Raw genomic sequence first — 15,003 nt, 5'->3', positions numbered from 1 at the left:
ACTTTATTAGTCCAGTGAGATGTTAATACATTTTCATTTGAAGTGACAATAAATTTTAACAAGTCCGCATACCAGTTCTGTTGGCCTGACACAATGTCCACCTGCATGACTGAATCAATCCTAAAGCACAGTTTTATAGTTTTTGGTCATTTTTTTAATTCTGTTTTGATTTTGTCATACTTCGGTCTCTCCTTTGTTCTCCTGTGAACAAATTGTGCTAGAATGTACGATCTAGAGATTGTACTTGATGCCAGTTTATTCAGCCAGAGAGAATTTTACCACGTTTCCATGTGGATGACCCGTAAACAGCAGCTGTTCAGTAAAACTTCTGTAACTGTGTCCAAAGCACACTGAGACAAAATGGATTCCTTCATCTGTTTAATTGTAGGCAACAAAACCATACCAGACAGGGTGCTTAAATTGACTTATTTAGCACTAAAATAAACATTTTAAGTTCTCATTTGGCTGTTATGCTCAAATATCCACTGAAAGACATTCCCAGGTATATCATGACTATTTCCTGGCAAGTTTGTGAGATAAAAACATCAGAATACTTGAAATATATGTGGAAATACGACTTATTTGGGTAATTTTGATTTTCAAAAACTCTTAAAATATAGACACGTCATGTCAACATGTCATATTGGAAGTTATATTTAATTTTGTTATCCATTACTGACTAATCTGGCTCCTCACTGCCGAAGTCACAACACTTCTATCTGAAGCAGTGTGTAACATAATATTATCAAATTGAGTCAGGAGCTTATTTTAGAATTTTGGAATTATTCATCAGTACAAAACAAAGTTCAGCTTAGACCGTCATCTGGGAAAAAATTAGTCACTGTTTTTCTTTTCTCTTTCTTCTTTTTTTAACTAAATCACTATAAATTTTAACTAACCTTGTTTAGAGCCTACAGATATGTTACAATATGTCCTCTCTTTTTGAGATAAAACTAGTGTTCAAAAGAGAGGAGAAAAATATGTTTGATTTCACCACCTGTTTGTGCATTCACCAGTTCACTTATTAGTCTTTCATACAGGGGTTTTGCATATATTCTGTCAAAGCATCTCATTTAGAATTATTTTTTATTTATTATCTTTTTTGTGTTTATGTTGTGATAATGACCCCAACAGGCTGGCAGCATTCACATTGTAACTCACATCTGCTTCTTATTGCATCTTTGTCCTGATCTCTGAATAACAGCTGCCAAACATTCATCTGGCAATGGTCCATCATTAACACCAATTTACAGCATATTAGATATAGTTTTAACACAATGCTCAATTTAAAACTTGCCAAGAGCAGTCACTTAAGATGCTGAATAGCATGATACTTATTCTTTAGTAACACAATATGTTGTATGTGGCTTTCAAGCCATTGCTATTAGCATAAGTTCTGTCTTCTTGCTCAACCAAAGTCATAGCAAAATGCCAACAGACTTACAGCCATGTGACAAAGAGAGTCTCCCATAGAAATTTTAGCCCACTGTTGCTTTTTTTTAACTTAAACTTTATCAGACATTTATTTATCTACTCCTTTAATGTCCCACCGCAGCATTTTAGTTTGGTTGAAATCTGAACTTTGGGTCGTTGCAACACCTTGAATCTTCTTTTTCAGACATTCTGTTGCAGATTTGATGGTGATCTAGTTTTGTCCAAGTTTTATTTATCAGACAGGTGGCCTCACATCTGACTCTAGAATATTTTGATATACAGAGGAGTTCATAATTGACCCTAACCCACAAGTTGTGCAGGTCACGTGACTGCTCAGCAAGCCAAAATCATCAGCCCTCTAGCTCTATGCTTGACAGTAGGTATGAGGTGTTTGTGCTGATATGTTGTATTCAATTTTCATTTTTGGTCTTGTCTGTTCAAAGGACTTTGTTCCAGAAGTTTTTTTGTTTATTCAGACACAACTGATGCTGACTTTTTCCGGGCAACCCTTCCAAACTAGTAATACTTGTTCATTCATTTTCTAACTGTACTGTCATGAACTTTAACATTTAACATGCTAACTGAAGCCTGTGGAGTCTTAGATGTAGCTTTCGGGGTTTTTCACTGACATTGGAATACACTTGCTGGGGTGTCCACTCCAGGCTACTGTCCTGAAAGTTTTCCACTTGTAAATAATTGTTCTTGTTGTAGAACGATGTACTCCAAACTTTTTGGAAATGACCTTATATACTCGTCCCAGATGCATAGGCAGCAACAATTGCTTCTCTAAGATCACTAATGATTTCCCTCTTTGGCATTTTATTATCACACGCTGCATCACACAGCAAACTGCCAACGAGCTAGATGATTTGTTGTTTACATGATAGTTAGTTTAAAGGAGCATCTACGATACATCACCTAAGATTTGAAAACAGATATACATAATAACATTGATGTGACTAATTATTTTATTGCATAAAGGGACGATTGTCTATTCTATTCTCAGTTAGAGTCAAATAAATGTATTATTTGAGGGGAATGAACAAGTCCCTGAAGTTGAAATGATCAGTTTGAGAAATCTTGGTTTCTTTATTCTTATATTTGGTACCTTTTTTTTAATTAATTGAGGGCATTTTGTTTGCTACACTGTATATGGTAGTAAGAACGACTTTAAGGAAACTTGATGAAATGTGCAGACACCCTGCTGCTTTGAATGAGTTTGTATTTTTTGCAATATAAAAGAAGAAGCTACATGAAAGAAATACATTTAAAGGTCTGAGTGTCAATTAAATTATATACTGACATTATGCAAACTTAAATGTAACTACCTGACATTATATGTCATGAATATGAGATACATTTTTTATTTTTTTTTTACGATTTGTGTGATCTCTCTCACACAAAGGCAAGAGTTTTAAAGGCAAGAAAACTATATCTCCTCTGATCCACATCTGATCAAAACATATGATATGACACTGTATTTCCCCACACACAAACACTGTATTAGTTAGCTGTGTTGATCTATGTTTAGCTGCTGGAGCTGCCTAACTGTCCCAAAGTTGTCAACGTATTACAAGTCACTTTTGAAAGCTCACAAACACAACATATACACACACACACACACACACACCACCCTGTCCTGAGCGTGAATACAGGTAACAGTGACTCTTTGTAGGGGTTTGAATAACTGCTATAAGGTTACCCTAAAAGACACTTTCTCACACACTCAGACACACAGGCTAGGTGGTTTTCTCCCTATTCTAATTGCTGCAATGTGACACTGCTTCCCACATCATGAGAAGAAAGAAAGATGTGCTCACAGAAAAAAAAAGCATGGGGGAGAAAGACAGGGAGTGGAGGAGAGACAGGAAGTCCACATTTGACCTACATCTAATCTTTATATTTGTGTCTGTCTACCTTCCCTTCTATTAGTCTGTTGTTTGATTGTCCATCTGTACGCCTACCTTTTCTACATTAAAACCCATGGGAAACTTGGATGAATATTTGAATTACCAACCATATAGTGTACACATTCTGTACTTTCACCATTTTCTTTGTTTGATTACTGTTATAGGTTTAAAGTTACAAGAATCTCTAAATTATTGTTATCTGTAGCATTCTTCTGTAGGAGTATTAATGTTTGCATCTTAAAAAATTATTATATAAAAAGTTATTGATGTGTTTTGATGTTGGATCCTGAAAACAGGTGAAATTCAGTAGTAAACTAAATTATGATATGTGCCAAATTGACTCTTATTTTCTGTAGTTTGAAGTTCATATACTGCTACACTGCTTTTAAGGGTTAATAGTTGATGGATGTATGTGGGCTTAATAGTTTCAATTATTCATCTAAAAAGTAGATCGGGAAAACATTATGCTTTAAATTGTTATATAATTAATTTTGACCTTCTGTGTGTATTTACCAGGTTTTCCAGATTGCCTATGTGATCATAAAGGCAGCAAACTCACCTCGTCCAGGTATGCATTCTGCTTCATACTCCACATTTAGATGGTCGCATAATGTTTAAGGGTCTTAAACATTGCCACTTTGATTATACAATGAAACAAAGAGTATGTGATTAAAGTCCAGGTTGAACACATAGTTTCTGCCATTCTCTTATGAGCAGTTAAATATAGTAATTACAGACTTAAGAGCAAATGATCCTCCCACAGAGAATCTACACTGAAAGATTAATACTCCATTAAATGATTAGTGTTTCCACTTCAGTGTTTAATAATGTCACTGCGTAGATGATAAAGATAAAAAATTCAAAACATCAACAATTCATAGTGCTTAGTTACTGTCGAGGGCTTTAATTTCCTTCTAAAAGAGCACCTTCAGCTTTCATAAAATGAACAGTTAAAAAACTCTGCATAAACACGGTACCTATAAAGATAAAGATAAAAACAGACTGTTTGTCAAATTACTTACATAATCCAGGAATAAACATCAACCTCCACAGGAAGTTCACACCACAGGAGTAAAAGTTGCATGGCAAGTATGACAATTAGATTAACTATTACTTATTTCTTTGAATCTTACACAGAGCACAGAAATGTACTTTATTCTTTAAATGTCTTGTCAGTTTAATTTGTACTTTTCACCTCAGTTGACAAGGGTAGACAAAGTATTTGCCAGATTTAGTCTGACTAAAGAAAAAATCTAAAAATACCATTGTGATGAATCTGTGATCAGGCCTATTCTATAGTGAGTCAGATCTTTCCCTACATGTGCAAAAAAGGGCATTGGCAGACATAGCAATAACAGAATGTATATCAGAGGATGGTTATTGTATTATCAGCTCATCTTAATGTAAAGTTCATAATTGCTACCAGAATATAGCAGCAACCATTTAAACAATTGTTTTACAAAAATCCTAACCTCAGAGGAAATCTTATCTTTAAAAAATGAAAAATTAGACGGAATGTTGAATAAAAAATCAATTTCAGTGAGAGGTGTCACTCTAATGAAACACGTTTGCTGGCAAAATAAAGATTTTACAATATAGAGAGCTTACGATAATGTTAAAACCGCTTTTATTCAAGAAATACAAATGTCATGTCAGTGAATCATATTGTTTTGAACAGTGCAAACTTTAGAAAAGGATAATTAGATGTACAACATAAGATACAAATAAAAGCTGTATGTATGTGATGATCATTAAGGTGTGATTGATTGATTGGTGATGTAGCTATGCAAAGTAGAAAGCTGTGGTCACGTCTTTAAGATAGAGGCATATTTTGCTTAAATGTTAAAAAAGCAGTGATGATTGGCAAGTTAAATACAGTTTCTAGTTTATTCCTCTCTGTCTTTCCAAAAAACAAGGCTAAGAGTGTGCATATTCTGCACAACAATTTGTCTATTCAACTGTCCTCAGATTAGTGCCATTTAAATAACTTTTTAGTTTTTCCACTAACTGCACTTCCTGCAGGGATGTTGTATTTTGCTCCATGTTTTTGAAAAATATGGAAATAAATGCTCTGTCAATTTTCTATGTATATTAAGAAGTATGACCTAAACAGTGACTTGAATAGCCAGCTTCATTCCTATTGATCTGTTTTTATTTTCACATAACTGAATTGATGCATTTTCATCATTGATGAATGATTTTTGTCCACAGGTAATTGGATCTTGGAGCGTTCAATAGATGGTGTGGCCTTTGAACCCTGGCAGTACTATGCCATCACAGACACAGAGTGCTTGACAAGGTTCAACATAAATCCACGGACAGGACCTCCATTCTACACCAGAGATGATGAAGTAATCTGCACATCGTTTTATTCAAAGATCCACCCACTGGAGAATGGAGAGGTAACTCTTAAAGTTTGTACGTACAGTAGTCATAAATTGTTTTTTGTTGATTGGCTGGTGGCAGTCGGTAGAGTTTTTAAGGTCAGGATGATGCGCATATAAGCATATTTAGCTGGAAATCAGAGCAACGAGCCAGATTGAGATGAGTTCCCTAGAAATGCATTGGGTTAGACAGAGTATAGTGGGATAGGGTTTTGTGTCAGTGGACACTATGTTGGGTTGCATTGTTGCATTGTTTTGAGCTGGTCTGATGCTGAAAGACTTGAGTTTGATTGGATCTCAGAATAGAATAGATCTAAGTTAAGTTGAATTTGCAATGCTGATGACATTACAAAGATTTTTTTCATTTCTAATGACACACCTAAATGTGATGTCAGATTTCAAAAGACGTTGGGATTGAGGCACTAAAACACAGAAGTTGTGCTGAAAAGAGGCAACTGGTGAAACATCTAACAACTAATATTCAAAAGATTTAGTTGCAAAACACACTGTATATATTGCTAAAAGATTAAAATGATATGGATAAATGTGTGTTTAAAGGTGATAAAGCCAAAGAATGGCAATGATCTTGAGGCCCTTTGGTGGCTTTAGAGAAAAGTCTACATGGACCAAGGAACACTTCCTAAAACCTTTGTCGTTGAAGACTTGTTTGTTGCTGCATCCACAATATTTAGATTCACAAGAATCAAAAATGCCATTGCAGTTTATTTTAAGATGGACTTAAGTCGTCTGATTAATCAAAGTTATATTTTAGAAATCATAAACCCCATGTTGTCCAAGTAAATCATCTAGTTTAAAATCCAGCATCCATTATGTTGCTGTGATGCATTATTGTACATAGAATGGATAACTTGTATATCTGTTCAGGCACAAAAAGCACATTTTGTTCCATAATTCTTTGGAGACATATATGCTTCCATCCATACAACTTCTTTTTCAGCGTATTAAACTCACCTGCCTGCAGTCCATACTTGTCACCCACAGAAAACATTTGCTGGATTATGACAGAGACTTCTGACAAAGGAGGCCCTGAATAGTTGAGCAGCTGAAATCCAGTGTCAAGCAAGCATGGGAAAATATTTTGTCCTTAAAACTACAGCAGTAGGTCTTCATTCCCAAATGCTTACAGAGTTGTTAAAAGACGAGGTGATGCAACACAGTGGTAAACAAGCGCCTCTCTCGTCTTTTTTCAAAATATGTTGCTGTTTTTTATGTAATTCTTTTCACCATCAACCATTAAGTATACGGTTTATGTGATTTGCAAGTCATGGTATTACGCTTTATGTATATTTAGTGTCTCAAGTGTTTTTGAAAAAAGGTTGCTGTTTAATTGAGGTGCACTTGACTTGCTGGGTCTCTAAGAACAGTCCCTACAAAGAATTGTCTGCAGAGAGTAGGGACACAAAACAAAACAAAAAAAGCAGGCATAAGTATGCTCTTAGGACAAATGATGGAACTTCCATGGCTCTGGGACACAGGATGATCTGGAAAACAGACTGATCTGGTGCACTGTGGGCTAATTAGAAGGAATGAGGGGTGATTATACAGCCAAGTGGTGATTAACGAATGTGTACTACTGTTTTAAAAGATCATTTTAATAAATTACAGAAACAGAAATGTTTTTGTTTTTAAGGACAAACTCACAGTGTGTATGAACACAGTGTTTACTGTTACGTTGCTTTCATCAGCTGTGTGTGATTGCATTCTGTATGAACAGTGTGGAAAGCCTGCCATAACTGGTATTAATGAAGAGAGAGAGGACCGCAGAGCACACAAACACACTCACATATACACAAATGGGAAGAGAAAACAAACTAATCCCACATTTTCTTCTCCCACACAGGAATCTAATTGTTGATGCTTCTCTGAGTGTGTGGATGCATTTGCATTGGTGCTGGTGTGCGCTCACATGTGTGCACAGTGTGTTTGTACTGTATGTGCTTGTGTCCTGCGGGGGAGCGCTAGAGGGGGTGCGAGCTGGGAGATGTCAAGAGCTGCAAGTAACGACGGAGGTGTCTGAATGTGTGTGTGTGTGCGTGTGTATGTGTGTGGTTGACAGCTCCCTAGCCGTCTGATCACAGTGAAACCATAATGAGTCGTAGGCGATGTGTCAGAGCATCGCACACACATTCGCAATGTCACCCCACCACTCATCGCACACACGGAAGCGTGCACACATACACAGCCATCTCCTTCGTTACTTCCGAGTGTGCAGCTTACACCCATCAAGTGCTCCCCCTTCACATACACACAAAAGCACACACACACAAGAAGCTCTCTGTGAGACTTTTTTACAGATGCCAAATGTTGCTTTTGGCCACATTAGTGAGACAGACAGATGGACAGTCAGACAAGGAGGAAGTCAGAACCTCACACTGCTTATTATGAGACTGCTTGTTGATTATATAATGATGTATGTTATAAACTGAAGCATCTTCTTCTTCTGATCTGGTTTAATTGTAGGTCCATGCTCGAACAATATTGGTTCAGGCGTTCCATTTTACCTGAAACAATGCCAAATCTAGTTTATCTTTGTCCTTGTTGTGTTTGTGTAGAATAAGACTGTTGGAGAGCTGTATAGTTTAATTGTGCCCTGTGGACTTATTCTAAAATTATTAATCATGATTTTCCTTAAAGAGATGCAAAGAAAGGCACTTTGGACTTTGTTCAGACTGCTGTCGATCAGATCATTAGAAATCATTTGTCTACCCTTTTGTGTTGCTGTGGTTATAATGTAGGTTTAATTAATGATGTAGCTATTCTGGCAGCTTTATAATAAAGGTTAGAGGGGCAACTTTTTCACAGTGCCAGCAGACAGTTTATTTATATCTAGAAATGCTCCAGCTTACAACAAAACAAACATACCTGTAGATTTTTTTATTGTCCATACCATCAGGAAGAACTCATTTGAGTGTTTCCGAAGCAGCACAGCTAGTTTCTTCAGAAAGAGCCACAAAAAACAAGGATTCTTGTGCTGAAGATGTGGTGCATTGTAACTCCATGAATTAACAATCTGGAGAGCTGAGTTTGACATTAGCCTTGCGACTGTTAATGGATCATTTCAATCATTTTTAATTTCAATCTTTATTTTAGTTTTCACATGCACTTTGGAAGGTTTATGCTCTGTTTGTTTTGACCTTTGATTCAACTGCCCTAGTGTAACACCCAGTGGTTTTCTGAGGTTGTGTATTTCACCTTTAAAGTTCTCCTTGAGGTATTTTTTCATAATTTATCATTTTTTTCCTTTTTATCATTCCCAAAAGGATTTCAGTATTTTTTTCCTCACTGCATGGTTAAATTATCTAGGTAGAAATGTCTGCCTAGATATCTCCTGCATCTCCTTACTCACTGAAGAATGCACTATCTATGAATATGCAAATTTCCGTAATTTCAAAATCTCAATTACTTGATGTGGTGTGTCTCCTAGAACGCATAAAGCCCATTTACACTTTATGTGCAATGAAGGCTGCAAATGTTTGTATCACAGTGTTGCCAGTTGGCTGTTGGACCAGCACTGAATTCCAAACAACTTGTGATGTTACAAATCATTTTCTGCACCAACACGCCTTAAACTCCAATTTTAGGTGAGCTCCTAAAAACTTTCCAGTCCAAGCAGAAGAATTTGAAAACTGTGTTCTATCTCTGCTCACACATCATTCAGTGCAGTGAAGATCACACATGCAGCTGAAGAAATATTGACCAAAAAAGACAAAGGAGGAGGGGGACTTTTGAAATGTAGGAGGAACAGTGACAGAAGTAAAGTGTCTGTCATAGTATGCAAACAAATCTCTCAGATTCACTCGAGACAGAAGGATAACGTCACATGATCACCAGATATAATGTTAAACTTACTGTGAAGTTGGCACATGAGGGTTAGACTATTTGTTATTGATTGCTATTGTCAGCAGTAACAGAAGAATCTCAATCTTTATCTCTTGTTGAGTTTTCTTTAAGAAATATTATTATATCATATACCTTAGTGGATGGTATGTTCCAATATAGGAGGAATGAGAATGCACACAGTTGGTAGCACACATCTCAAAGCAGTGTATGGGTTTTCTTTCTTCAATGCAACGACAAATGTGCCCTAAATAGTGCGTCCTTTCACAAAGAGGTTGTTGCTGTTGTTGTTGTTGCTTTTAGATTCCGTCATTGACTTCCAGGAACTAAAATCACAGACAATGTTTGATTTGGCTACATGTCTTTGTTTCACTTTGGATTTACATGTCACTACTTAACTGTCCCTCTGTCCATAGATCCACACGTCTCTAATCAACGGTCGACCCAGTGCAGATGACCCATCTCCTACCCTGCTGAACTTCACCTCGACCCGCTACATTAGGTTGGTGTTTCAGCGAATCAGAACGCTGAACGCTGACCTCATGACTCTGACACATCATGACCCCAAAGATAGTGATCCCATTGTGACGAGAAGGGTGAGGCTCAAGACACACTTCAATTGGTTTTGTTTCTTCTTTTCTTGAAAAGTATTAAATCTGGCTGAGAAAATAAAAGCAAATTCAAGCTTTTACCCATTTCAGAATTAGAGTAAAAAACTATTGTTATTGTGTGTTATTGTAATCTAATGTTTGGATATCCTTTTTAAAGTCCACAAAGGTAAGACAGTAGAGTCTTGCTATAATAATTCCTCCTAATCCTTTATATTACTCATTAATGCTGTGGTGGTCATCATGACATGTTTTTGCTCTCCCTTCCTTCCTTCTCTCAGTATTACTATTCCATTAAGGACATCTCGGTTGGAGGAATGTGTATCTGTTACGGCCATGCCAAAGCCTGTCCACTAAATGCAGTTACAAAGGTAAAATAATTCACCATGTTTCTTTAGGTCCAGTTGACCATAACATCAAAGTAATAGAACTTTTTCACAGTGCTAAATGGGAGCAAAGAGAACCCTCAGGCTGCAGCTTTTTTTCACTTTGTACCAAACTTTCTTAGTGTGTGTGTGTGTGTGTGCGTGTGTGTGTGCCTGTCTGCAGGGGACACAGGTGACACAATGAAGCATTGTCTCTCGTGTCGCTTCAAACGGAGCTGTGTTTGATACTAGACATCTGATCTTTCTCTTTTTTCTTCTCTGACCACACACACATGCATATCTGTGTGTGTTTACATGTCCTGAGGCTGAAACAAGTAGTCTAACTCAGATGTGACACTGGTATCTGGTCCCTCTGTGATGATGTCAGTGACAATAAGTTATGTCATTGGAGCGTAAAGCGCTCCAGTTTCTACTTTCTCTATTCTCCTCTTGCTATTTGTGAAGTCCATACAAACTAATTGTAGAAAGTACACCAAGTTCTTGTGTACCTAACAGATTCAGTCACATTTAAATAAAATATCTCATACATGTGACCACTGTATTCCTAGTTTTATCATTTCTTTTAGCATTTTTGTCCTAGTTTAATCTGTTGTCAAGTATTTTGTTTGTCAAGCCAGAGGGTGTCACATCTAAAAGTTCATTGTACTTAATTTATCTCTAATTTTGTAAGGATTATCTTTGTGTCATAACATGTACCTATGCTACTTTGACACATGATCAAACAAGCCACTCAGTGATTTCCTGGCCAGTAGTTCAGAAAACGGAAAAGTTGGCGAACTGTGTGGTGATTTGTTGATAATTATCCATAGAACATTTACTCAGATGCACGCTCAGCACAAAGGTAGCCCAAAGCTCAAGCTGTCTCTGTGTCTCAGAAGAAAGGGGCAAATTCTCCGGTGCCAACAAATCCAAACTTGGCTCTCGCCTTGCTATTGTACTACATTGCTCTCGGTTAAATCTGGCACCCTCAACACATCAACCTATTTACTAAGTCTTCAATTGAATTCCTGAATCTTTTAGTTGGCAAATACTCTGCTACATTCTGCTTTGATCACCCGTGTATTCTTTTAGATTTAAGTGTGTTACTCTGTTACTAGTGTTTTTTTTTTGTGTTTTCTTATTAAAAACCCCATCTTGGTCCAGACAAGAATGCAGAAATTCTTTCAAACACTGACATAATCATGACGGGATAGTAGGCGGCACCAATGTCTAGATTAAGGACACTTCCAAAGACAAGAGAAGTATATTTGTCATTAATTTACCTTTAATGTGAAGGAGCACACTCAAAGACAGAAGTGAGGCTCTGGACATGTGAAAATTCTCCTCATACTCTTTCTTGACAACGACCCTATTCTTAAAATTGTTCCATCTGCTTTTAATACTGGACATTGGTAATTAGCTGTTTGAAGCCCTGTATTTCCAGATTTATGTAAATGTTCTTATGCCACATTATAGCACACAAATAAATAATTTCACGTACCTATTTATTGATATAATAACTATGCTTGTTTTATTTCAAAACATTAATATGAAGCAGTAGATAATTTCAAACATCTCAGCCTGCTTCGGCCACTACAGCACGACACCATTATAAGTCAAGTTCAGTCATCTTTATTTATATATACTAGCTATTTTGAAAATAACGTTGATAGGGTTTTGTTCCTTATTAACAAAGTCCCACCTTAAACAGAAAGAACCACACAAGAGATCAATATTAAGTTCAGCTTTTGCAAAAGGGGAGAGCCGTCGCTGCTTCAGCCACAGGTGTATGTGTCTAAGCAACCTACAGCAATCTCCGACTCCCTCCCTGCAGCCTGGTTTTATGCAAAGATAAGAAAAGGGGAAGAGTTTTACAAAACAAAAGGTTGCATAGAAAGTTCAGAGCGTGTCTAATGTTTAGATATGGAGACACATCTGCAAATTCAGAGTGTGAGACCTTGACGATAATCATACAAAGAGATACATCTATAAACTAGTTTGAATCAGGCATTGTGTGTTGTAGATTGAACTCAGTTGAACTCGGTTGACCTCTGGAAGACTATCCTGAAGCATCACCCATGGTTCATACGCACAAATATTTCATCATCACATGATTTGAACTAATGCAATATATGATCCATACATGACACACAGGATTTTTATGGTATAGCATATGAGTGCAATTAAAGCACAGGAATATAATTGTAAAATTGTAAATCATGCGATAACAACTAAAAACACACGTAAGTTGACCTTACATGTATCCCAGTTATATAGAAATATCATGACCAAATAGTTACAAACATAAATGGTAACCTACTACATTTAGGTGTGGTTGTAGATGCAAAGGATCAGAAACTCTCAACCAAAAAAGCAAACAAGGCAACTTAACATAATACTTGTTTTTCATTACCAGGATCTCAACAGACTGTGGTGAGGAAGTGACTAAAGTGGATTTCATATCTGTCCTCCACTCTAATTGTTACCATGTTTAGCACTCTCCCTGCAATCAGCATCCAGTCATCATAACATCCATATATTCAAACACAGTCACAGCTGTGCAGTTGACAAATCTGTGAAACATTTGCATTTTTCTAATGCTTTTGTGTGAATCTCTGTGTTTGTAGAAGTTTAGCTGCGAATGTGAACACAACACATGCGGAGAGAGCTGTGATCACTGTTGCCCAGGATACAACCAGCAGCCATGGATGGCCGGAACCTTCCTCACACGACATGTCTGTGAGAGTAAGCATAAAAACATTCTATACTTGAATATCACTCATCTATTTGTAAGCTTAGGTACATGAGCTCATCTACAACACATTCTCTGAATGGAAATGGAAATGTTCCTTCAGAGTTTATATGGTGCTTCAAGTGCTCATGTTTATTGTACTTCAAATGCTCTCACAAACTATTTCATAATAAGCATGTGCAGTTCAATTCCTATAGCTTCGCTCAATGTACTCTACAAACCTGTGCAGCGGTGAAGTAAAATTTACATTCTTACCGGGTAGTCTGAATCAGTCTTTGCTAGTGTATAAAGCCATTGAAAGTCACCTTTTGCATCCATTAACCTTGATCAATAATGTAGCAGTAAAGGGATGAGGTTAGAGGCTGTGATCATAAAACCGAGGTTACAACATGTAATCTTCATTTTATTTCGACAAGCTACACCTTCTGAATGGCTCTGTACTCATGGATGCCTGATGACAGCCTCTGCTGCCTTGACATTGACCCGACACGCCTGAAAAGAGGCCCTGACAAACACAACATATAAAGGGCAAGCCTTGATAGATACACACCTTTCTGAGTAGGACCAGAGTGCCTTATTAACGAACAGTTAATGATAAAGATCACCCCCAAATTGAAGGTGGGTATTTTACTCTGACCCGTTTGGTGTGACCCAGTTTTGCATATATTAGCTGTGGGAATGTCTTTGCGTTCTGTGTTAAACTCATCCATACAGCCTCTGTTCAGTGATCATGTGTAGATTTCTCAACAACATTCACAGACTTTGATGGGACACGGCTCAGTACTGTAGTAAAAAGTAGTAACTATATTCACAGGCTGCAATATTGATGATAAACTCAGTCCCCATTTTTTTTATTATTTGATTTGGTGGTTGAGCTTTACACTTAATTGTTGCAAATTTGTGAACTGAACAAGATTACTATAGGTAGCTAAAAACATTTTGGGAATGTGAAGAGATAGTAAAAACCCCACTATCAAACGACACATTCAGTAAAGACCTTATTGTCCACAAGTTGGTCTTGTACAGCCGAGGGGGGGAAACCCAACAGCAGCACACAGCCCTACAGTTAGTATTTATGATCAGCAATGCCTTGAAGCAGATTGCCTTAAAAGCCAGACTAGATTTTAGATGCCCACTGCTTTTATTCCACCAAAAAAATCTGTGAGCACTGTCTGTGCAAGGTAGCAATAGGTGGAGGACCATCTATGCCAGCTTGTAAGATCGTTGCAATTGTGCTGTAACTTTGAAGGGAAGTCAAATCTTTCATAGTTGTTTCAGCTTGTATTAATCCAGATAAGTAAGCTTGGTCACAAAACATTGGTAGTCACATGGACATATCTCCCCAGAAACTTCTTGGTACTAGATCAAGCATAGGTGTAAAAACCACAAAATGAAATATGAAATCTTGGTCCAAATAAAAGATTATCCCTGTGGCCCGAACTGTCTGCACTGTTTGAGTGGGAGAATTTTCCTTGACTTAAAGTTCACTTTCAGGCTTTGTCAGAATTTTTTATTACAATTCATTCATCTAACATATGAATTTCAGATAACTTTATTAAATGTGGCAAACTGCATACAAATAAATGACATGACATAGCTGAGAGAATAGGAAGAGCTTTTTCTTTATTTGCTTTCCTTTTTTGTTTTGGAACCCTGGAGATAGGACACCAAGCGTAATGAGAGAACCTTGCA

General features: G+C 37.0%; 1 protein-coding gene across 1 annotated transcript in view; it reads left to right on the top strand.

The window, feature by feature from the left end:
• Positions 1-15,003, top strand: part of lama2 (laminin, alpha 2) — a 171,376-nt gene that overhangs the window by 40,609 nt on the left and 115,764 nt on the right. The window contains exons 4-8 of the mRNA XM_072362587.1: positions 3,861-3,912; positions 5,556-5,746; positions 10,003-10,182; positions 10,476-10,565; positions 13,187-13,304. Of these exons, the coding sequence (XP_072218688.1) occupies positions 3,861-3,912; positions 5,556-5,746; positions 10,003-10,182; positions 10,476-10,565; positions 13,187-13,304 (631 nt within the window). The remainder of the gene's footprint in view (positions 1-3,860; positions 3,913-5,555; positions 5,747-10,002; positions 10,183-10,475; positions 10,566-13,186; positions 13,305-15,003) is intronic.

The sequence above is a fragment of the Leuresthes tenuis genome, unplaced genomic scaffold, assembly GCF_036924035.1.
Source record: "Leuresthes tenuis unplaced genomic scaffold, fLeuTen1.0.hap1 SCAF_13, whole genome shotgun sequence".
Taxonomy (NCBI): domain Eukaryota; kingdom Metazoa; phylum Chordata; class Actinopteri; order Atheriniformes; family Atherinopsidae; genus Leuresthes; species Leuresthes tenuis.
The sequence above is the reverse complement of the archived record's forward strand: the minus strand, read 5'-3'. Positions and strand labels throughout refer to the sequence as shown.